Source organism: Panthera pardus, unplaced genomic scaffold (assembly GCF_024362965.1).
Source record: "Panthera pardus isolate Hobbes unplaced genomic scaffold, ASM2436296v1 HiC_scaffold_13, whole genome shotgun sequence".
In the NCBI taxonomy this organism is placed as follows: Eukaryota; Metazoa; Chordata; class Mammalia; order Carnivora; family Felidae; genus Panthera; species Panthera pardus.
Window position 1 is genome coordinate 64,798,239 of NW_026526688.1, and position 23,756 is coordinate 64,821,994.

At 40.1% G+C, this 23,756-nt stretch overlaps 2 protein-coding genes across 15 annotated transcripts in view; one reads left to right on the top strand and one right to left on the bottom strand.

The window, feature by feature from the left end:
- Window positions 1-23,756, top strand: part of MARCHF1 (membrane associated ring-CH-type finger 1) — an 876,270-nt gene that overhangs the window by 844,575 nt on the left and 7,939 nt on the right. For all 13 annotated transcript variants that reach the window (XM_053901154.1, XM_019441079.2, XM_019441084.2 and 10 more), the window contains one exon: window positions 17,816-17,963. In XM_053901154.1, the coding sequence (XP_053757129.1) occupies window positions 17,816-17,963 (148 nt within the window). The remainder of the gene's footprint in view (window positions 1-17,815; window positions 17,964-23,756) is intronic.
- TMA16 (translation machinery associated 16 homolog) overlaps window positions 1-23,756 on the bottom strand; it is an 84,742-nt gene that overhangs the window by 16,864 nt on the left and 44,122 nt on the right. For both annotated transcript variants that reach the window (XM_053901158.1, XM_019441089.2), the window contains exon 7: window positions 6,657-6,767. In XM_053901158.1, the coding sequence (XP_053757133.1) occupies window positions 6,698-6,767 (70 nt within the window). In that variant the 3' untranslated portion in view covers window positions 6,657-6,697. The remainder of the gene's footprint in view (window positions 1-6,656; window positions 6,768-23,756) is intronic.

The window sequence follows — 23,756 nt, forward strand, 5'->3', positions numbered from 1 at the left end:
GTTGGTCTGGCTTTCTAGTTAGTCTTTCAAATATTTATAAGACTTCCTGCCCCTTACATTTTTGTTCAAAAGTTGATTGCATAAAAGGTAGCCATGTTTCATTTCATGATTCCCAAAGGTTTGAGAACACAAGTATGTGGCTTTAAATGAAGTTTCTATGTGGGTCTTAATGGCTCAGAGCATTTTCACGTTGCACGTTTATTAGATAAAACCTACTTTGGCACCTTTCAGCTGCCATTCTTATTTCAACAAGCTAAAGAATTTTATCCATATAAAATAGTACAAATTATCATATCCACTATTGAGGAACTGGCATTATTTTCTTTCCATTATTGTGATTTGACAGGTCAGGCATTCAAACGTCAGTCAGTCTACAAAGCCTTTTAGGTTACTTAGCTCAGCCCTCTCCTGTTATATCCTTCAAAAATTATTAGCACTCCATCACAATGCACAAAGGATTTGAGCCTACTTACAGAAATGCATGCCAAAAAGTGAAGCCAATTGTTAAGGAGGTTGTAGGAAAAAGAAGCGAGTGAAATAAAATCCTAAGACAAACATAAGGAAGATGCATACCACGGGTCCTGTGTGCTAGTTAGACAGGAAGAATAATTTGCTTCCAAACGGATTAGCATCCAAAACAAAGAAGGAAGTGTGGTAAATTAAATAATTTATACAAATATAAATATTTTATACAAATGTAAATATTTTAGCAAATACATAGATTATCAGATCACTGAGGTCCTAGGGAAATTTTCCTCTTGTGCTGCCATTAAGTAAATTTGGTAAAGGTGTATATCATTTACAGTAATTATACTCTAAGATGCGTTGTGTTAATGACCATAATAATCAGCCAGCATTTCCTGGTTGCTTACTGGTGTTGGGCACTGTGCTGCATGCTTTGTTGTGTACCCAGCCTCATTTAACTCCCCCAAGAAACATGAAATAGGTATTCTTATCATAATGTCACAAGGGAAAAAACTCAGGCTTAGAGAAGTTAAATAAACTGTCTAAGGTGTCTGTTTTTACTCAGTGGAGCTGGGATTCAGTCTTAAATCAATGTTATGCCTAAGTCAGGTTTTAAGCACTATTCTACGCTGACTCCATAGGTCAAAGTAGGGAGTGATCGTATCTGCCTGCAAAGTTAGAAAATGCTTCCCAGGTAGAGAGGGAGTTGAAATTGGTTATGAGTGGTAACTAGATGTCTCTCAATGAGACGTAAACATTTGAAGACATTCTATGCGAGAAAACAGTGCATTTAAATTCACACAGGATGAGTAGTTCACAAATTGAAAATAGCTGGCTTTGCCAGAAAGAAGGATGACCATAGGCAAGTTTCTCAACCTCCCATCCTCATCTACAATGGAAGTAATAATAGGATGCCCATCATTGAGAGGTTTTGAAAATTAATAATGTAAGGCTATTAATATTATTGTTAAGACAGATAATAGATGAAGTTAAACAGAAGCAAGTACCAGATTATATCCAATGCTTCGCTAAAGAAGGACATGGGAAGGACAGTAAGGGTATTAAATAATGAATTGATATATTTGGACTTTTGAAAGATTGCTTTGCAGCAATGTGTGGAGAATGAATTGCCCATGTAGTTGAGCCAGGCACAACATGCAAGCTAGAAAACAATATGGACTTAATTAAAGCAGTAGCTGAGGGGACAGAGAGGAAGGAACTTAATAGGGTTTAGTTACTGAACGACTGCCAGAGCTGAAGATGAGAAATGAGGTGTAGGAAATAACCCGTGATGGTTCTCAGCTTTCTGCCTCCACTGATTAGGTGAAGGTTTTAATCATTAACTAAGGAAGAATATACATGCAGATGAACAAATCTGAGGAAATAATATAAGAAGTACAGTCAGAACACATGAGTTTGAGATGCTTGTGAGCCGGCGAAGTAAAGGAGGTGAGTCTGAGAGAGGTTGAATCTGGACTCGGAGGGAAATGTGGGTGGAAGTCATCAGGATATCTGTGGTCGTGGAAGCCCCAGACTCAGATGAATCAGTGAGAAGTGAGCTATGATGAGAATGTGGAGGAAGATGGAGCCCTGGGACCCAGATGTAGGGCCAAGTGGAAAAGAGAAACCAGCAGACATGCTCAACAGCACCAGCCAGAAAGGGGCAAGAGACCAGTGAAGAGTGACACTCTTGAAACCTAAGGCTTAAAAGAAATTGGAAGACTCAGCAGTGCAGTGTCGAGTGCTACAGACAAGACTTTGAGTAAACGTAAAATTAGGAGGTCCTCAGTAATTTTTAGCAGGAACCATTTCAGGGGGGCCACATTTGTGACAGCTGGATTTCAGAGGGTTGAAGAATCTACAGAAAGTAAGAAAGGGCTGACATTCAGAGAAAGGTAGAATATGCATTCTAAAATGTTGCCTGTGAAGCAGTAAGTAAATGGCTTTTGGTGGAGCAGAGAACCAGAGACTGTGTTGTTGTTGTTGTTGTTGTTGTTGTTGTTGTTGTTGTTGTTGTTTAACTGGAGATAGATGTATAAGGTTCTTAAATATTAAAAAAACAAAAATAAGCAACCAATAGAAAAAAATATGGGGAAAAGCAAATGGTCAGTACACACACACACACACACAGCAATCTAAACTATTAACATTTCAACAACAATCTAGTATCAATTTTATCCTGTTAAATTGGCATTTCAAACATGCTCAGAGTGGAATAATTTTCCCAGAGAGCAAATTTGACACATACCAGAAGTCTTAAATATGTAATACGATGTCTCCATTAAGTTTTATTTCTAAAGATTTACATTAATGAAGTAATCATGGGTGTGCACAATATTTTGCTACATGAATTCTTGGCACAGTATTAGCTATAACAGTGAACAAACAAATGTAAAACCTAAAACAATAATACTTCCAGGAGAAAACATACGAGAAAATCTGTATGACTTTGGGATAGGCAAAAAATAACCAAAATAACCAAAATTTCTATTAGTGAGATGCTAATAGAGACTTCAGTTGCTATTTGATAGCATATATGCAGCCATTAAAAATGAAATACAATGACATTCGTGATATATCGTTGCCTTTTAAAAACTGTTTTTACTGAAGTGTGTTAGCATAATGTCTCCCTTTTATTTAAAAATAGAACTCTTACTTAGCATTGTACTTAAGGTTCTAGCCCCTCCCTATAGGTGCAAATGTTCTGGAACACTGTAAAAGGGAGTGTCTGTACCTGCTATGCAGATAGGAGTAAAGTACTGTGGCCCAGAAAGTGGCACTCCTTTTTGGTAGCCAATGGGGGGATCAGTGCATGGAGACAAAATCCTGTCCTCCTGGGCTCCAGTGATAGAATGAATGATAGGCCAGAGCACAAGTGCAGACAGAGTCTTTTAAGTTCAGGATGGATGGTTTTTGTGAGGTGACTCAGACTCTGCAGTCTCTTGAACCATGTGTCCCGAAGTAGTCCTATGTTAGACCCATTCTCCAAGTTCTCCCCTGCTAGAGTGGCTTGTAGATGAGACCTATTGTCAAGGGTCATGGAAAGTGACTAATTTAGACTGCAGAGGGATGTTTTGTCCTCTTAGATAAGAGGAGAGGAAGTAGGAAGGGTGTGATGCAGTTATAAATGAGGATTTAGTCTAAAGACAGGAAGTTGAGAATTTATGCATGAGGGTATCAATGTTCTCCAAAGTAGAAGTTATATTTAATAAGACCCACTGTCGAGACATCACTTCTTTCCCTCTCCTGGAGGGAAAAACTAGTAGCAGAAACTACTAGTTAATCACTCTCTGTCTCCACTTTATCTTCCATACAGTTATAAGAATGACCTTTTAAAAACCCTGGTATCCTTAAACTCTAAAAGCCTTTCTATCGTAGTCCTTGGAGATTGCGTAAACTTGGCCCACACCTCAAATCCATGGCCTGGGACCATCCACATCTTGTACCTGCTTTCTGGAAGTGCCTGCAGCCTACTTTCTGTTTCTACATACTCTGTCCATATAGACTGTCCCACTTCTGTTCATATAAATCTGATCTCCAAGGTGAGTCACTTTGTGGATTTTGTCCCCAAATTCACTTACCTCACCATTTGGTGAGCTCAGTAGCAGGAGAGCAATCCCACCATGAAGCCCAGGGGCTTCTGCCTTCTGTCAGCTACCCCACAACACTCTCAACCCCTCCACCTTCTCCTTTCCTCAGGATAGACAAACTTTCTCCATTGTCTCGCTCAAAGAGATCAGCCCACATCCGTGTTCCTTGTGGTCTTGATTTTCACTCCAACTAATCATACAGAAATTTATTTTGAACAAATTCTGAGAGGGAAATCTGGGAAGGACATCTGCTTTTCCCCACACATGAATGTCTGTCAATGTCAGGCCCCATTTTCCCTGCCTTTGGGTTGATACTCAAGGCTCTTCACCATCCGGTCCTGCCCACTCTTCCCACCTCACCTCTTGCCTTTTAACCTCTTGCTCACGCTCTGAGTCTTTGCAGTTTCCTCAAGCAAATCTGCATCCCGCAGAACTGTGTAAATTTTCACATAATTCACCTTATCCTCTTTCTCCTTCTTATCATGCTCAGCTCAAGCATTGAAAGCATTTTATGATCTTTAATAGAAAGGGGATGTTTAAATGGGAATATTAAACATTCCTACTCCATTTTCAATGTGGATAACTGAACTTCACCTCTTGGTTTTTATAAGAACAAATTATTAGAGTAATATTAGATTGGCTTACCATTGGCTTACCATATTCCTGTCCCTTTGCAGGGATTCAGTAGCACTAGAGAAATGGACAACTGAATCTGCTGAAAAATGATGCTTATCAGAATTTTAATGACTGGGAATTAAGGACATGGAGAAGGAAGCAGGCCAACCCATTTTTATTAGATTTCCAAAGAGATGGGGCGGGGGGAGAGGAGACAAACTATTAAATAAGAACTTTTAAATAAGAATTCCTCTCATATTCACTTGTGAGTCTTAAAAGCTAGGAAGAAAAATGGAATCTATTCTAGAATGTGAACAAGTATCACTTGTGTCTCAACAAATTCCACACAAAGAGCAACCAGATATGAGGGATACATTGCTTGAAACAGACTTCTTAGCAAGGGCACCTGGAGGTCCAGAACAAGTTGTTTTCAGTGTCCTCTAAAAGGACATAAAATTTTTGGCCACCCAGAAACTTTCCCTGGTTCAAAGCAACTTCTTAAATGGAAGAACACAAGAGTTGAGTGTGGTAGGACGGGACACGGTTGCCTTTCCTATACTGCAAAATGCAGGAATGCAGTTGAACATTCCCCTGCAAACAAGAAGGAGCTACCAGTAGGCTGAGAATCGGCATTTGAGATTTGGAATTCATTCTGAGTACCGCAAATGAGGAAACTGGCCAGTTGTGGTTGTTTTCCAAGCATGTCACGTCCCCGAACCATAAGTTTCATTTCCAGCCTGTAGAGATTATATGTACCTCCCACCCTTCCCTGGTCCAGTGCTTCCTTATTTTGTAAGAAGCGGATATGTTACTATTAAATCAATTAAAGGGAAAGGCAGCTTAAAGCAAAGGCCCTCAATCTGCAAAGTGTCTCAGACCTCTCTGAGAATTCGGTGAAACGATATGGACCTCTCCCCAGAAAAAGTAAATGTAACGTTTTACATACAATTTACAAAATTAATATACCCCTAGAAATCCCAAGGAACTTGGCTCTTTAATGAAAAGGCTTCAGTTTTAGGACAACACTCTTAGCAAAGGCTCAGTCTCTAAAATGCAAAACAAGCTTAAAAGTAATATATTGAGTCAGCTAATTATGCTGGATGTCAAAACGCTGCTAAAACTGATTTTTATTTGGTTATCTTTGTGTTATTATATCTAAAATGTGAATCAATAGTTAGAGTAAAGGTCATTGGCTGCCATTTAAGCTGGAGTAGAAGAGATATTTATTTTTCAAATTTATTTCAAATTTTTATATGAGTGTAAAAACACCAGCTACAATGATAAAAACATTATATACAGTGTTCAGATGTGACACTACTATTAAAGCAGGCTAGAAATATGATGAAGAAATTTTTTTGACTCCTAAAAATAAGTATTGACAATGAGCTGTCAGTAGAATTGACACTTTGTACAATAGAGACGCCACAGAGAAAACTCGCTTTTTTCTTTGCTGCCACCCGAAGGAATATTTTGGAAAGATAACTATATACATTCACACATACGTACAACAAGACAGTTGAGAGAAAGAAGCATTTATGAAATCAAAGTCTGATGGGCAAATACAGTTCCCTGTTCTAATACACAAAGCCCCACAATTATGAAGCTAATGTAAACTCTAAGAAAGCAGGAATTTAGGTTGTGTTCTCTTGCACCTAGAAAATATCTGACACATTGTGATGCTTCAGTAATTAGCTCCTGAATGAAAAAATCCACTACTCAATAGAGTTTTAAGAAATCTACATATAACCTACTGTATTGCTCTGGGCAAATCAGTTCAGTTCTCTGGACCTCCGTTTTTCCATGTAGAAAGGGAGGGGTTAAATTTGGGTCTTTTAAAATTGGGTCTTCTAATATTCCCAGTCTCTATGATTCTGCTTAGTACATAGGTACTTTCTTCTAAACCTAAATGATCATTTTAGGTACAAAGAGCCAGCAAGCAATGGCCTATGAAGACCCACATGCACATGGACAAAAGGAGATACTTACAAATGAAATAAACATGAGGAATATATATTTCTGAGGCATGTTTATTTCTTCTGGGGAAGAACATCATAGAGGGCAGTGGCAATTCCAGGAGTCCTACACAAGGTCTTAAATCTGTAGAGAAGAAGGAATATGCCATTTTTATGGAATGTGATCCAGTTATTCTCTCTGTTTTCTTTATGAAGTCACATCCCATAATGAAATATCCCCACGGACACAGCACCGTAGATTTTCTGACAGCTCAGCATGCCTGAAGTGGTAACACACTGATCTCTCTTCCAGAATGTATGATATGGTATTTTTCACCATGAACTCAAGAAAAGACAGACAACCAAGTATTGGTTGAATATTTTAAAATAAACTTTATTTAAGTGCATCTCTTAAGTCTCTAAGTAATTTGTGTTCTTACATGACAATACTAATCAGCCCAGATTAGGGTGAAATTTTTTTTGGCGGGGGGGGGGGTGGTTGAGGGGGTTGGTAGGGAGGTAGAAATATTTTCACTCTTGTGGAAAAATATTAGAAATTACACTTTCTCCCTAAAATATTTCCCTAAATTTTTATTTCCTCAGAAAAGTAATCCTCAAATTTCAGCATACATAAAAATCAGTTGGGAATGTTTATTGAGAATGCAGATTTCTAGATCCTCATACAGATCTGGGACAGAGCCTCAGAATTTACCATTTTAACTATTACCATGTCAATTCTGATGCGGATCTGCCAGAGTACCTCCTAGCACATCTCCCCTCTAGACAGACCTAGCTGTCCAGTTCTTTCTTTTTTTCCCCTCTCATCTTCATTTGTGACATCATTGCACCCTCTAGTGGATGATTGTACTCAGTAATTTTTTTTTCTTATACTTAAAAACACCTTGCTCAAATCTAAGGAAATCTCATTGCTTTTGAATTTCTTGAATGGAAACAATGAGAGCTCGGGAAAGCGTTTATAAGAAAACATGTTTACTAAGCATCAAATTCATATTTATGTATATATATTTAGTATGTAATATACACACATTTTACAAAAAGAGAGAATTTTAATCCTGGTAAGTTTGACTGAATTTAAGATAGCTAATAGGCTTTTACAATTTTTTAAGTTCTTATTTATTTATTTTGAGAAAGAGAAAGAGAGAGTGAGTGGAGGAGGGGCATAGAGAAGGAGAGAGAGATTCCTAAGCAGGCTTCTGTGCTGTCAGTACAGAGCCCCATTCAGGGCTCAGTCCCAGAAACCGTGAGATAGAAACCAAGAGTCGGTCGGACTCTTAACCAGCTGAGCCACCCAGGTGCCCCCATATATTTTTGTCACTTTGTATCTACTGACCACAAATTTTTAGACTATTTATACCTGTATTGTTGATATTCTCACATAGCAGTTTCCATAAACGCCTTCCAGTGCATCAGTACAATAACTTGGGTCTTCCAGATCTCCTTCTGAGCATCTTTTAGTACCTAGTGGTCCTTGAGACCCCTTGAGTCACACCTAAGATCCACAGGTCTTTTCAGAAAGTATTATATGTTTTTTACCCCATGGCTTCTATCTCTGAAAAACCTTGTTTATTGAGGCTAAAACCTCAAGGATCACAAATTCTGTTGGACCAAGCAGGTAATATAAATGAGTAAAGTAAGCAGGGTGTAAACCAGAGAGTGGTGGGGACTAAGGAGAACTGAGTTCATTACATTTCAAGGAATTCAAAAATTAATATTTGTGAACCCACGATGGGCCTAAGAACTATATGGAACTTGGTTTTACAAACCAGTTAAGGACCCCTGGTTTACTTGAGGGTTAATTAAATGCTAACTATTATGGATGTTCCCATGTATAATTCTAACAAATACCCTATATAAGACATAGTAGATCATCCCAATTTTACCAGTGAGGTAACTGGAGCTTGAGGAGGTGGGTTACTTGCCCGACATCAGAGTCAACATCAGGGAGTTGAGACTTCCTGCCTGGGTCTCTAGTCCAGGTTGGCCTGACCCCAGAGTCTGTGTTCTCATTCACTTCATTCCAAAGCATCTCTGAGCATGTGCCTTCTTGCCTGTTTGGCCTGACTGTCACTTTATGCTCCTCACCACCCGCCCCCCATGCGGCCCCTAATTCTCCCTGTTTCCCGCCCCCACCCCCCCCCCCCGCCCCGCCCCCGGCCTGGCTCTTTCCAACATCTTCTGTGTTCTCTTAGCCTCTGATTCTACTATTGTCTTTGCATTTCGACCATTTCTTATCAGGTAATTGACACCTTTCTCTGCATCAGCATGATTCTTAGTAACTTATTACTCACATCGTAAGCTAATGTGATAAGCATATTGATACAATTTTTTTCTTACTATTGCGTAAATAAGTGCACCTTTTCCTAGAGCTTTCAAATGGTATTTCAGTGATGCTTAGATTTTTGTTATAAGTTAGATTTGCCCTGATATAACATCTCTACGTTTCTACTCAACTGGGCTCTTTCTGAGCACTACTGTAAATACTGTAAAGTAATATGAACTCTTCTCTAAAGTACTATAGAGCAGTTGGCTCAAAAAATTTGTTTTTGAGGGGCGCCTGGGTGGCGCAGTCGGTTAAGCGTCCGACTTCAGCCAGGTCACGATCTCCCGGCCTGTGAGTTCGAGCCCCGCGTCAGGCTCTGGGCTGATGGCTCGGAGCCTGGAGCCTGTTTCCGATTCTGTGTCTCCCTCTCTCTCTGCCCCTCCCCCGTCCATGCTCTGTCTTTCTCTGTCCCAAAAATAAATAAAAAACGTTGAAAAAAAAATTTAAAAAAAAAAATTTGTTTTTGAAAAGTAAGTATTAAGAGTAATTGTGTATAAAATTCAAGTTAATTACTTTTGGAGGAGAATGAGCTATTTCTTTCACTTATCCATTCTCAGGTAACTTCTTGGGTTGTGCAATCACTAAGAAAGAATGGCAGCCCTGGGGCGGGTTTCTGGATGTTTCCTATCAGGCTGGCTTTCATGTTCTCCATTCCTCAAGAAAGACATCATTATAATCCACACACCCACATTAATGCTTTTTTATTTGGGATGTTTGAGTCTCTTCAACCTTTTATAAAAACTGTCACCCAAAATAGTATTTCTTTGGGAAGTCTTAACATAACATTTTGAATTGAATTTCCAAACAAAAAAGAATGAAATCGTACGGGCGCATATATTGCAACCTGTGATATATTTTTTCCAATCCTAACAGAAAAGAAGCTCTCATCGTGCAGCCTTTTATATGATTCTACCTAGTTTATGCAGAGTAAATTACCCACTTGCCCTTCTTTGTACAAATAGTTAACAAAAACAGACTGTATTTCCCTGCTATGAGACTCAGTATTCAGAAAAAAAATCTATTTGAAATTGGAAAATAGATGGAGATGGGTGGCTTTGGCTGCCTTAATTATGTATGAACAAACCCCAGCTCATCCTTCCTTCATCCTTCGGTGATCAGCTATCAACAAGAAGCATCACTCTAGAAGATAAAGACAATTGAAGTTTAATTGGATACAGTGCTGCAAGTTCCAAGCTAGGGTAGCCACTAACTTTATTGAATTCTTCTTAAGTACATGGAACTGCTCTGCACTTATGTGCGTTAACTCACTTCAACTTGACCCTGTAAAGTAGGTACTATTCTTATCACGATTGATAGGTAAGGAAATGGAAAGACAGAAAATTGAAATAACTCACCCACGATCACACAGCATTTAGTGGTAGAGTCAGGATTTGAACCCAGAGCCCTCATTTTTAACAAGTACACCTTGAATCGAAGACACAGAGTACATTGTGAAATTGCACAGCTCATTCCTCAGTGTTGGATTCAGCCAGGCCTGGGTATGCATATTGGGAACTAGCTCCCCAGGGATTCTGTTACACAGCCAAGTCTGAAAACTACTTCTAATTATAAAAGATTCCCAGAACTGAACAATTTTTATTCTTACTTCCCTCCATGTTCAGGTAGTGCCCATTAGCAACTCTAAATGCCGAAGGAGACCGACCGAGCCGTAGCAGGATGTAGCCGTTGATTCCAGGTTCCCAAGTGTTCCTCCTCTTTGTGGGAAAATGTATAAACCGTGTCTCAGTAAGACTGGCCAATTACTTGCAGCATTATTTTTACATAAGCTGGGTATCTATGACTGTTTTCCCCAACTTTAAATCACCACATGCTCAAATGACCCCCAGATGGTAGCTGTTCATGCTGTATATTTCGAGTGGAGATTTTGAAGGTTCGTCTGGACACACGGCCCATACCTCACTATTCGCGCTCGCAATTTTTTTGGATATAGATCCTAACCCTTCTTGCAGTGCAAGACCATCTCCTTCTGTCCTGTTGTCAAGAGAAACAAAGGAGCTGCATTCAGTCAAAAGTATAGAATGCCCCTCACATTGGACCTTGCATGAAAGATGTTAAATAATTAGTATCAGTGGACCAAAAGTGGAAGAGAGAACTGGGCGACGAGTGGGGAGGCTGATTTCAGATTATAGTAGTCGCACAGAGAATTTCTGGATATAACATTTGAGATCTGGGCTCCCACTAAGAAAGCCAGGAGATCTATGTACACAGTTTGAATCATGTACCAGCTTGAATCATGTACACTTTCTGACTTGTGTCAGATAATAAGCACCTTAACTAATCAGTGAGCTTAACTACCCACCCTCCACATCTCAACCTGGCTTTCTTGTTTCCTACCTTTCATCAGGTTTGTGGTAAATATCACTAAAAGCCTGAAGAAGTGGTTCAGTCAGTTAAGAGTCTGACTCTTGATTTTGGCTCAGGTCATGATCTCATGGTTTGTGGGATTGAGCCCCATGTCGGGCTCTACAATGACAGTGTAGAGCCTGCTTGGGATTCTCTCTCCCTCTCCCTCTCTCTTTCTCTTTGACTCTTTCTCTCTCAAAAATAAATAAGTAAACATTTAAAAAATAAATAAATACAAGCCTGAAGAGGTCACAGTTTCCTCCAGGGTTCTCCAATCCATTTTTAAGAGAGAAATTATTTACCAAGGCATGTCTGTGAATTTGGGAATTAATTAAGTTCTCAAGAGTTAGGCCTTATAGATGTAAAGAGTCTTTTGTTTGGTTCTCTCCCACAGTATTTGAATTATAACTAATGAAATTAGTTTTACTATGTTTTCATTTTATTAGTTTTAATATGTTTTCGTGTACCTAAACACTAATTTGAAAATTAAAATAAAAAGCAAAATGGTTTGTTTAGTGATTAATGAGCTAATGACAAATGATTTTATTTTATTTCAAACAGATTCACTGATGTTGTGATTTTTTTCATTCAACCTGAAATACTTATATCACAGCCAAGTAACCAACCTGGTTTGTTGATTTTCCTTCCCTGAACTACTAATCAGTTTATGACAGGGAGTGACAAGTGCTACTTCTAGTATAGGCATCATTGAGGTCACCATACAACTCTGCCAGGTGTCATTAGACAGGTGGTGCTCAAAGTCTACCTTGCATCAGAATCACCTGAGAGGTAGTTAAAACATGGTTGTATGGCCCCACCTCCAGAGCTTCTGATTCAGTAAGTCTGGTGTTAGGCACAAAATATTGCATTTCTAATGTTAAAACTCAATTCAGGCATATTAAAATTTGTAAGAGTTTATGTGAGCAAAACTCAGTTTGAATCCGGCAGCACAAAACCAGAAGTGTTAGGAGCTCTTTACCCACAGGATCCAGCGGAGAGACTATACAGAGAAAGGGCGGGAGGGAAGAACGGAAATAATTTGATTGGCTGTAGCTCAAAGCCTAGTTGACTGTGATTGGTTTATCCTTAGGTTTCCATTTCCGAACCTTCAGGCATTTATAGGCTTAGATTTTGGTTTGCTTAGGTAGGCTGTGTTGGCATTAAAGCCATCTCAGCCCCACGGCCTCCATGTTTAGTTGAACACTAAACAAGAACCAAGTTGATGCTGCTTCTGGGGAACACTCTTTAAGAACCACTGCCCCAGGGGCGCCTGCGTGGCTGGGTTGATTAAGCACGCCACTCTTGATTTAGGCTCAGGTCATGATCTCACGGTTGGGTTAGAGCCCTGCATCAGGCTCTGCTCTGAGTTGACAGTGAAGAGCTTGCTTGGGATTCTCTCCCTCTCTCTGCCTCTTCTCCACTTGCACTCTCTCTCTTCTCAAAATAAATAATAAACATTAAAAAAAAGAAAAGAAAAGAAAGAAAAGAAAAGAACCACTGCCCCAGGAAACAGATTCATAAATACAGAGAAGAAGGAAAAGGGTCGCCAGGGAGAAGGTAGGGGATGGGCAAATAGGTGAAGGGGAGTGGAATATACAGGCTTTTAGTTATGGAATGACTAAGTCACAGGAATAAAAAGTACAGCATAGGGCATATAGTCAATGGTGTCATAATTGTGTCGTATGGTGACAGATGGTAGCTACACTTGTGGTGAGCGTAGGGTACCATATGGACTTGTTAATAACTACGTTGCACACTTGGAACTAACCTAACATTGTGGGTCAACTATTCTTCAATTTAAAAAAAAAAAAAAAGAAAAGAAAGAAGGAACCACAGCCCCATACCAGTGGACCCTCTAGAAACTGCACCAATATTATAAGCCTCAGAACGTTTACTTACTATCCTCTGGCACAATATATCTTACTAAAGCTTATAGATAATGTAGTAAACTTTAGACGCCCCGGATATTATTTTTAGTCACATGAAGTAAAACTCTACTATGTAAGTCGGTTCGGAAAATTTTAAGTGCTCTGACAGGGAGTGACAGTTAAGTGTGGTTTTGCATTTATGCTGGGTTGTTGAAATATCCAGGAAGAGCTTGCTCAGCTGGCTGGCTGGGAGCTCCTGGAAGGCACTGTTCTCGCTACTAGTACAGTTTGGGCCTGGCGCCACCTGGTGGTAGTTATTTGCTCCATCATTCTGTAGCTTTGCTGATAATCCAGTTTCAATGGCTGTTAAGAAAATTAGAAAATGTAGTGGAAACTATGTCAAGGAAGAAAAAGAAATGGATTTAGTAAAGCATTCCTTAGCCCGTGTATTTTGATAGTGTGCAAATAAGCGTCCTCTATTCTTCTCTGATACAAAGATTTACAAAAGCATTCTTATTGGATGGTACTTTTTAATTTATATGTTAGGACAGAATAAGAATACAAGTGACTTAAACTAGAAAACCTTCACAGTTTGATTCAGCCAGCACAAATGGAACATTTCACAGAAACAATGTGAGTATAAATGCATCAATTTATACTCCAATTCAGAAGTCCTCAGAAAAAAATCTAGTTGTATGATTCAAAGTGAATAACAGAGTTCTGCTCAATTCTTTCCATTGTTGAGGGCTTTCCGTAAGGGACCAAAGGCCAAGAGCAATAAAGCAGGTACCAAAGACCTAGAGATCCAAAGACAGCAAGGTCCAAGACCACACTGGTTTTGCCAACATTAGCTAATCCCTCATTTTGGAAGTGTAAAAGAGGACTGAGCGACTGATGGGGGGTGGACAGGGGGATTGGCGGTGCAAAGAGTCATAGACAGCTGGACGGTGTGCTGTGGTGTATCACTGCCCCTTGTCCCTCAAGGAAGGGAAAGGGAGCTGCTGACTTATTTCCACCAGCTTCCTTGAGTCTCCTTGGAGAGACATGTGTCGTCTTAAAACTGAGGGATTTGTAGATGGATATGTGACTCAGGCCTGAATAATCTAGAGAGGAATGGCAGTGACCCTGCTGTCCCTGCTGGTAGTAAGACAAAGGTGAGGTTGTTCCCCTGGCAGAGAGCTGTGTGTCATCAATGACGGGCCAGACGTTAGTATTTTCTGTGTGCCTTTGGGCAAGGCCAATGCAGAGACGTCTCAGAAGTGGTGCATGAGAATTTGCATCCCAAACAAACACCCAGGTGATGCTGACACCACACTGCTGCTGAGCAGGGGCCACACTGACGGAGGGTGGGGGGCAGCTCTCCTGTCTGATATCCCCCTTCAGAGAGGTCCCAGTGGTAAACATCGGACTGGGGTCTGATGGGCATCAGCACACATTATTTTGTACAAGTGGATGGGGGGAGGGGGGGTGGTGAAAATGCTGTGTGCATTCCTACAGATTATCGCTTTCCTGTAATAGAATATTTTGTGAACTGATATTCAATTTCAGCATCCCAAATATTAAGTTAGAGCCCTTTCATGATAGCTTTGGTTTTGTTTTTTTTTTTTAATGTTTATTTTTGAGAGAGACAGATCATGTGCAGGGAGGGCGGGGGGTGGACAGAGGATCCGAAGGGGGCTCTGCACTGACAGCAGGGAGTCCCATGCGGAGTTTGAACTCACAAACTGTGAGATCATGACCTGGGCCAAAGTTGGCCACTCAACCCACTGAGCCACCCAGGTGCCCCTCATGACAGCTTTGTTAAAAGATTTCTATCCTTGCCTTTCAATCCATTCCTCATTGTAAAGCCTTACAAAATGTATTCAAACTTTATATATAAACCTGAAAACACAAGAATACGGGTGAACATTTTACAAAATACACTGATTTCTGTTAATGCTCAGTGCTGAATATTGTGTGCAATAATGTAATTATTAGAAAGAGGGCACTGTGGTATTGCATTCACCAATTTACCACTGTGGTATTGCATTGTGATGTCTCATGCATTCCAGAATAGTCCCTGTAAGAATTTATAAAGGGAAGCAGGGAAGTTTGATGGTCCCTTTACACTTCACTTCTCCTTAAAATGCTACTGAGATTAGGAAGTGACAACTTCAGACCTTCTATTGTCTGGAACCAGAAGGAATCTTTACAAATGAGTTGGTCCATCCTTGTCAGCCCCACTCATATTTTTTTTATTTGAGCCTCATTAAATTTGAAGAATGTGTTCTCAGCCACCTCATCAAAATGCTCCTTAGACTTAAGAAGACACAATTCTTAAGGTTCTTTTTTAAGCCAGTTTTACAAGTGACGGTTGATTTGGTAGGGATATTTTGTTACTGAACATGTTTTCATCCGCTTGGAACATTTAGGAAATATGAACGTGTAAAGCTGCCTTTCTGCACCATCCGGCAGTTTTTATTTGGTCATACTGGATATAAAGATAATTCACAACGGTCCTTAAATCACGAAATGCTATTGCCAAATGATAATATTCTGTTTTACAATGAGACAGGTTATTCAGATTAACGTGACAATAAATCAATGACAAAACAGATTTTTAAACATCAGTCTTTCACAGAGATGGTATGAAGTTTAGATAAAAGCCAAGATACACATATGAAAACCTTCTCAGTTCAGTGTCGATTAATTACACGTAGAGCCTAGACTGAAGCATCTGGTTCTCCCATAGGCGCATTACCAAGATTTCTCCATTATTTGTTTGATATAATATATAAAATACAGTTTAATCAAAAAAGAAAGTACAAGATGAAGTGTGATTTTTTCATTGGTTCTAACAGACCCTTTATAAGGAAAACTGCGTGATGACTAGCCAGTAGGGGAGGAATGGATGGTGTTTGGAAATATAACATTTATTTCTCTAAAGTGTTTACAAAGCTTTCTGGCGCATCATGACCAGATGTTAAATATTGTGCTTTCTTACAAATGAAATTATAGGATCTTAATCGTCAGAATGGAAGGCACGTTAGGAAGTATCAATTTAACTCTTCTATCAGGGGTTGCATTTGACAGCAAGTAGCAGAGTCCTGAGAAACGGTGGCTTAATTAGACAGAGCTTTATTTTCCCTGCATATAAAGTGGGCAACCAGAGAGAAGCTGTTGCTCATCAGGCTGAGTCTCTCCAATTCTCAAGACTTTCCCTGGGGCTTGCAAGAAGCTGTTGGGACTCCTACCATTAATTATGAATTCCAGGTAACAAAGAAGAAAAACTGAAGGAAAGGAAGAGGGGGAAGTTCCTGTGCCAGGAAGACAAGAACTCAATATCCCAGTAGATAGTCACCTCATGTCATTGATGGAAACCAGTCATTGTCCACCTCTGTCAGGGAAGGTTGGAAGGTAGCTTTTAGCTGGCCACAATGCCAACGCTCACAGAATTAGTCTGTCAATAAAGGAAGAAAAGAAGAAGGTTCCTCTCCCCATACCTCTCTGTTACAGTCTCTGCCACAATCTATATCTTACAGAGATGAAGCGATTGGCTCAGAGAGGTTAAGCAACTTTACCTCTGTCTCAAAGCTGGTGGCAGAGTCAGGACTTACGGAGCATGAACATATGCCCTCTTGTTTTCAACTGAGGACGTGGGGATGGGTGGGAAAGGAATGGGGGTCTTCTGAAGTTCTAAAGAGTTTGCTTTAGCAAGAGCATAATAAGAATGGGGAAAAGAAATCACGGATTCTTCAAAGTTTGGCACATCGATGTGACAAAAATCACAGCGATTTGATTTCCCTTTAGAAATGGTGCAGCGAAAAATAAAGGCACAATTCCTAACAAAAATGAAGTCATACTGTAACCGTCAAGGCATTAAAATTTTGAGTCTGTTTCTCCGAAGTAAATAATGGACATGTTTCCTCATACAAACCTGAACTTACTACAGTAAAAATTGTGGTCCTCTTCCTCCCCCAAGAGGGATCAGCCCTCAGCTTCCTGAGGAGTGTGCCTAAGGGCCAGTGATTTTGACGGTAGTGGTAGCAGAAAATCAAGATTGTGCTTGAAGGGCCTTCCTCGGATTCTCTCCCATTGCCCAGATGATAAAATGTGTTCTCTCGGAAAAGGGCTGTGAACAGATGTTGGCTTTCACAGATACTATTCAGCCGTTCAAGTACCTGTTAATGTACATACGTTCAAGAATGCAACACTATATCCGGTTATGTGTTAATCCGAGAAGAGATTACTTATTACTACTTATAATCTAGTACCACAAAGGAGGGAGATATGCAGAAACCTGAAGGAAATCTTTTCCAAAAATTGTACAGCTGTAAAACTATCCCATCTGTGTTATAGACAAGAAAACTACAGGCCAGCAAAACAGAAATTACTTGATTTAATTTGTTTAGGAAAATATTTGTTTTCATTTTAATATATATTTAAGTTATATATAACTCCAGGGGTTATGATCTCGTATCTTTCCCAACACAAAGACTTATTTGAATGTTGTCGTGTCATCTGAAATTGCAGATATCTTATGTTTCTCCTCCATTCATGGTCAATGTCTGGTATATAAATGGGGGGCCAAGTTTCCTAGTCAGAAATTCAGTATTGTAAGTGATTCATTTACAATTGCAGTGGGAGAAACTACAGATGACCACCAGCGAAAGGAGGAAAATATTCTGCTCTGTCACATTCCACGTAATCGCGATCACCTGTGTGGTTTGGTCTTTGTATGTATTAATAGATCGGACAGCGGAAGAAATCAAGCAAGGCAATGATAATGGTAAGAGCATGTCTCTTTTCTTTTTTCCTCCTATTGGTTTCTCTGATGACATCAGAGGTGGGTAGGGAAGCTATTTCCCCTGTTAGGTCTTCATGTGTGATAAGCTAGCAAAAACCAGTACTGGCAATTGTCATCTCCAGTTATGTTATAAATACTCTGATTGAATGCCTAGGGTCCCACGCTGAGGTACGAAATTTATCAAGTCCATATAAACATTGGTAAAGAGAAATATATAGATGTCATACATCACTTCAGGCTTTTCAGGAACTGATTAAGAATCATGTTCTGCCTAGGGAGCCTGGGTGGCTCAGTTGGTTAAGTGTCTGACTTCAGCTCAGGTCATGAACTCATTCATGGCTTGTGAGTTCAAGCCCCACATCAGACTCTGTGCTGACAGCTCAGATCCTGGAGCCTGCTTCAGATTCTGTGTCTCCCTCTCTCTCTGCCCCACCCCTGCTTGCACTCTCTCTCTCAAAAAATGAATAAACATTAAAAAAAAAATTTTTTTTAAATCATGTTCTGCCTGATGTGAAAAAACAAACAGTTGTGAAAGTGGAAGTTTTTTCATTTAGTTTAATTCACTATAGTCATTGCTTCTTTTAAAACATGAATAAGACGATACTCTACTAGAGAAATATGTTATACCTTATTAATTAGTACCATATAATTTGATAGGAGTAGATTAACACTATGGTTTGAAATTTTAGCCATACTGAGTTTAATTGTGAAGGATGGTGTCAAGCCTACAAAGAAAGCTGTTTCAAAAATCATTAAGGCAGATTCTAGGATCTGAAAAAGATAGGTCATTTAAAGCAGAATAAAAAATAGACTGTTTATTTTCACTTCTGAATGTACTCAGCTCCATTTCTCATCAGGCTCTACCAGCTTCCACATATGGCATAAATCATAGCTGGTAAAACAATGAGAAATATTCCCAGAAGCACCCCCACCATCAACCCTTGAAAAAAACAAACACACAATATTAAGCCACTGGTGAATTTAAAAAGAGAAATTGTTCAGATGATAACACTGTAAGTTTGTAGTATTCTCAAAAATGCCTATTGCTTCCCTCAAAGAAAGAAACTGAAAGAAATAAAAAGGTGACAGGAAGTTAGGGAGAGGAAGTGAGGGAAAGAAAGAAGAAGGAAAAGAATATTAAAAGGAAAAGTTCTGTTATTTCTGCCTTTCTTTGGGTTCGTAACAGCAGGAGCAATGTGCCATTCTCACGCTTGCCCGCTCGGTGGCAGCAGGGAGCACCAGCGCGCGCTCTGGGCGCTGGAGAAGCGGCTGGGGAGGAAGGGACTGTGAGGACCCGCCTGCTGCGCGGCGATGTGGTGGCTAGGAAAACGGGTCGGTGCAAGTTGTGTTTGTGTTTCAGTTCCATATGACAGTGATATTTACAGTGTGTACCAGACTAGACTGTTTACAACTACATTATGCATTAGTCCTGAGATACTGGATTTTTAAAACATGTCTGTTACATCCCTGGAATAAGTTTCCTGAGGATAGGACTTTTTTTTTTTTTTTTTTTTTTTTTAACCCACGCCCCCTATACTTACAGGGACGGGCCCAAGCTAAGTAACAGAAAGTGTGCCATACACAGCAGTCATGTACGGATAGAACAACAACGAGGCACCCCACCACCACCCTCACCTTCGCACACCCCGGTATAAGATCTTCAGACTCAAGTGTTTTCCTAGCGATCAAGGGCAGCCCTAACAGCCAGGGATAAGTAGTTGTAGATGTCTGATTTAGAGTTCAGTGTTTGAGAATCATAGATCGGCCCCAGTGTAGCCCTGCCTTCTCCCAGCGGTCACCATGATACCAGCAGGGCCCCTCCTGTTCTCCTCTGGCCACATGAGAGGAAAGGAAGATTATGAGCACCTGTCCTGGACATAATGAGAAGCAATCTTGTGTCACCCATATACAGACAGTCTAGAACCTCTCCCTTACATTCATTTACTCAATCCCACTTCTGAGACAAGTGAGTGAACAGTGATCATTTCTCCTACAATGAACAGGACTATCTCCACTTCAGCCAACCAAAGTCTCCAGAACCCAAGAAACCCTTGGCCCCAAGCTTCCTTCCATTTATCTCACTCTGCCTGCTCATTCTCCAGTGCTCCTGGATACCCTCATGCCTTCAGTTGTCATTTCTATGCTGAGAACCAAGCTCCAAATTTATCTCCAGCTCATACTGCACTCCAGATCAGGCATCGACCTCCTGAACGTCTTCATTTAAAGGTCTTCCAAGCACCCCAAACTCAATGTGTCCAAACTTTTAATCTACTACCGCTGTCCACCCTAACACCCGTGGGAAAGGCATTACTACAAACACCTGTTGCCAAATCCATTTGGACTGTCATTTCTCCTCTCCCTCTCCCCAACTTCTGCCTTCAATCACCAAATCCTATTATTCTGCCTCATTGGTCTCTGGAATCTGTCCCTGTCTCTCTTTCCTGACTGCCCTCATCCTTGTGCAAACTATCCTTTTACTTGAACACCTGCAACAGTATCTTTACTAGACCTTCTCCAGTTCTGCCCACCTTTAACCCATGCCCAATGAGGTATTCATTGCAAATTTACAAAACACACATCTGATCACATCCTATCCCTACTTAGCCATTACTCTTAAAATATATCCCAAACTCTTTAATGTGACTAAATTGCCCCCTTCCCTGCCCCCACCATGACCTGGTTGTAGCCAATTTTTCTGAACATTCGTTCAGCCCCACAAATGGGGCTCTAGACCTTTGCTCAGCTTTTCCCTCTACATGAAACCTTCCTCCAGCTTCTGTCCACCACACAAACACTGTTCTGTGTTCTCACACCGCTCAACTCCCACTCAGCCTTTGCAGGTTGCCTTAAATATCACTTCCTCTGGGACACCTGGTTCAGCAACCTGAGCTAGAACAATTGTTACTACCGTAGTGGTTCTCAAAATGGTTCCTGGGACTGATAGCATTAACAGCACCTGGGCAGTTGTTAGAAATGCAAATTCTTGGCCTCTCTGCACCCCAGACCTATGGACCAGGAATTCTGAGGACAGAGCCCAGTAGGGCTGTGCTTAAGAAGCCAACGGGTGATTCTGATGCCAAGTATTGAGAAACGTGCTCACCTAGCATCCTGCACTTAACCCACTTCATTTTGATTGCATATTTGAATTGCCTGTGGAGTTTCTATACCCTACAAAGCCTGAGTTTTATCCCCAGAGGTTTAAGTTTAATTATCCCCTACGTCATGGTATTTGCAGACATGATGAGAAGCTCTGCTGTACCAGGAAACTTACCACATACTATTGTAATTGCTCATTTAATTGTAAGTCTCCTGGCACCAATAGACTCTGAGCTCAGGGAAGGACAGATCGCTCTCCAGCATATATCCCTGGGGCTGAGCACTGTGTCAGGGACCTGGAAAGTTGCCCAGTCAACGTTGTAGAAGGAATGATGAAGTGTGAGTGCCTCATACCCCATGCTCACACTTTCCTATCTTTCATGTTTCTTGTAGAACTTTTCTTCAAAATGCCTACCCCCCACCTCAGTTCTGGGTGGATGCAGGATTTCAGGCCAGAGTCTCCCAAATGAATTATTACTCAGGTCCCTCAGATTTCCAAAAGAAAATACTGAATGATAATCAAAGGCTATATATATATATATATATATATATATATATATATATATATATATGGTCCAGGGTCAGGTCAGCTTTCTACTGTATACTTTTAAAAATTATTTTCAGTTTCTTAAGAGCAAGTGGAAATGAGATGAATTTTATCTTTGGTGTTCAGAGCTTCTGAATTAGGCAGCAAGATATTCATCAGGAAACCATATCCATGACTTCCTACAGACCCACTTGCCAGTGGGACAGTTCCTACCTAACTTGGATAATTTCAGATGGAAACTATAGTGACTTTTGCAAAGGGTACCATCTGTACTTATGTCCAGATTGTATTTAAAGCCTGACTTCCCAAAGTACACATTTGTAGGTAGTGTGGGCATCTGTATGAGTTGTTATTATTTTAATCTCCCTTTGGCATTGGGACTGTGAGTGCTGAGCCTGAATTTACTTTTAACGTCTGAAAAAACTGCAAAATTTAAAAGTCAAAATATTTTAAATCGATTTCAAAAACCTTCAAAAATATTGGAAGAGGAACAAATTGTCCTTCTTCAACCCGAACTGAGGTTGAATGTAAAACAGCAAAATTCTTTGAACTGTAATAACAATACTGAAAGGGAAAAAAAAAAAAATCCTTCATGTGTTTTTAATGGTTGTTCTTTTAGATTAAATAAGCCTGGTGCCCCAGATAGCTCTCTCTCTTCTCTCTCTGTTGCCTTTAATGACAAAAAAAAAAAAAAAAAAAAAAAAAAATCAAAGACTTGGTACTCGAAACTTTAACACACTCAATCACCCATTACTAACTCTAATTTGGGGGAACAACGTCCTCCTGCCTTATCTTTACATATTCTAGAAAAATGTTCCAGTATACTGTTTGTGTGTTGAAAACAAAACACAAAAATACAGACCAGGAAAACACAAGAATTTATACTATTCGAGAGACAGTAGGTGCAGAGTATTTTTTTTTAATGAAGTATATAGCTGATATACAATATTAGTTTCAGGTGTACGACATAGAGATTGGACAACTGTATACATTACAAAATGCTCACCGTAGTTGAGTGTGGTCACCATCTGTCACCACACTGAGCTGTTACAATCTGGTTGTGTTCCCTATGCTGTACTTTTCACCCCATGATTTACTTACAACTGGAGGTTTATACCTCCGTTCGCCTATTTCACCTTTCTCCCACCTCCTCCCCTCTGGCAACCACAGTTCTCTGTATCTATGAGTCTAGAGTCTATTTTCTGTTTTCAGTTTGTTTTGCTTGTTGTGTTTTAGATTCCACACAGAAGTGAAATCATATGGCAGGTGCAAATTTTAATCTCGCCCTAGAACTATGTAAATGTGTACACCACAAGGGGCTAGCATAACAAATCGAATTTTTTTTTTTCATGCCTGCCCCACTTGTGAGCCTCTAAGCATCTCCAGGGCAGGGGCCATGCTTCATTATTCAGAGAGGATTTAATATGAGTAGAGGTTCAAAAAATGTTGCCAGCTGTGGCTGATCCCAGCAGACAGGCACGATGGCTGTGCCATACTCGTTAGCTGTTAACATCTGCTTCGAGTGGGTGTGAAAAATCACTTCCCAGCAATCCATATATTTTCCATTTGAGCACTGCTGTTTAAGCATTCCTTTTTAAAGTGAGTGTATGCACTGTTATTGTTAATAACCCAAAGATGATAAACACTGACTTGAGCTATGTGTCAGAAGCCCAGGCTTCTAGTTCTGCCCTTGGTCGCGGACTAGTTACGCTGAATAAAATAGTCACTCTGAAGCTCAGATTCCTCATCTGAAAAACGAAGTTGGACTGAATACCCTTCAAAGGTGCTTTCTGATACATTTTTCAAAGATACTATGAACTTGACCTTGCATCAGATAAATGGAAACATCGTGTTTATACAAATACCACACATATATATTTGTATAATTTATATATATTTATATATTCCTTTTTTTAATGTTTATTTATTTTGAGAAAGGAGAGAAGGTGAGCAGGGGAGGGGCAGAGAGAGAGAATCCCAAGCAGGCTCCATGCTGTCAGAGAAGAGCCAAGCCATGGGGCTCCAACTCACGGACCGGGAGATCATGACCTGAGTGGAAATCAAGAGTTGAACGCTTAGACTGAGCCACCCAGGTGCCCCGATATTTGTATATTTCTTATATATACTCATAC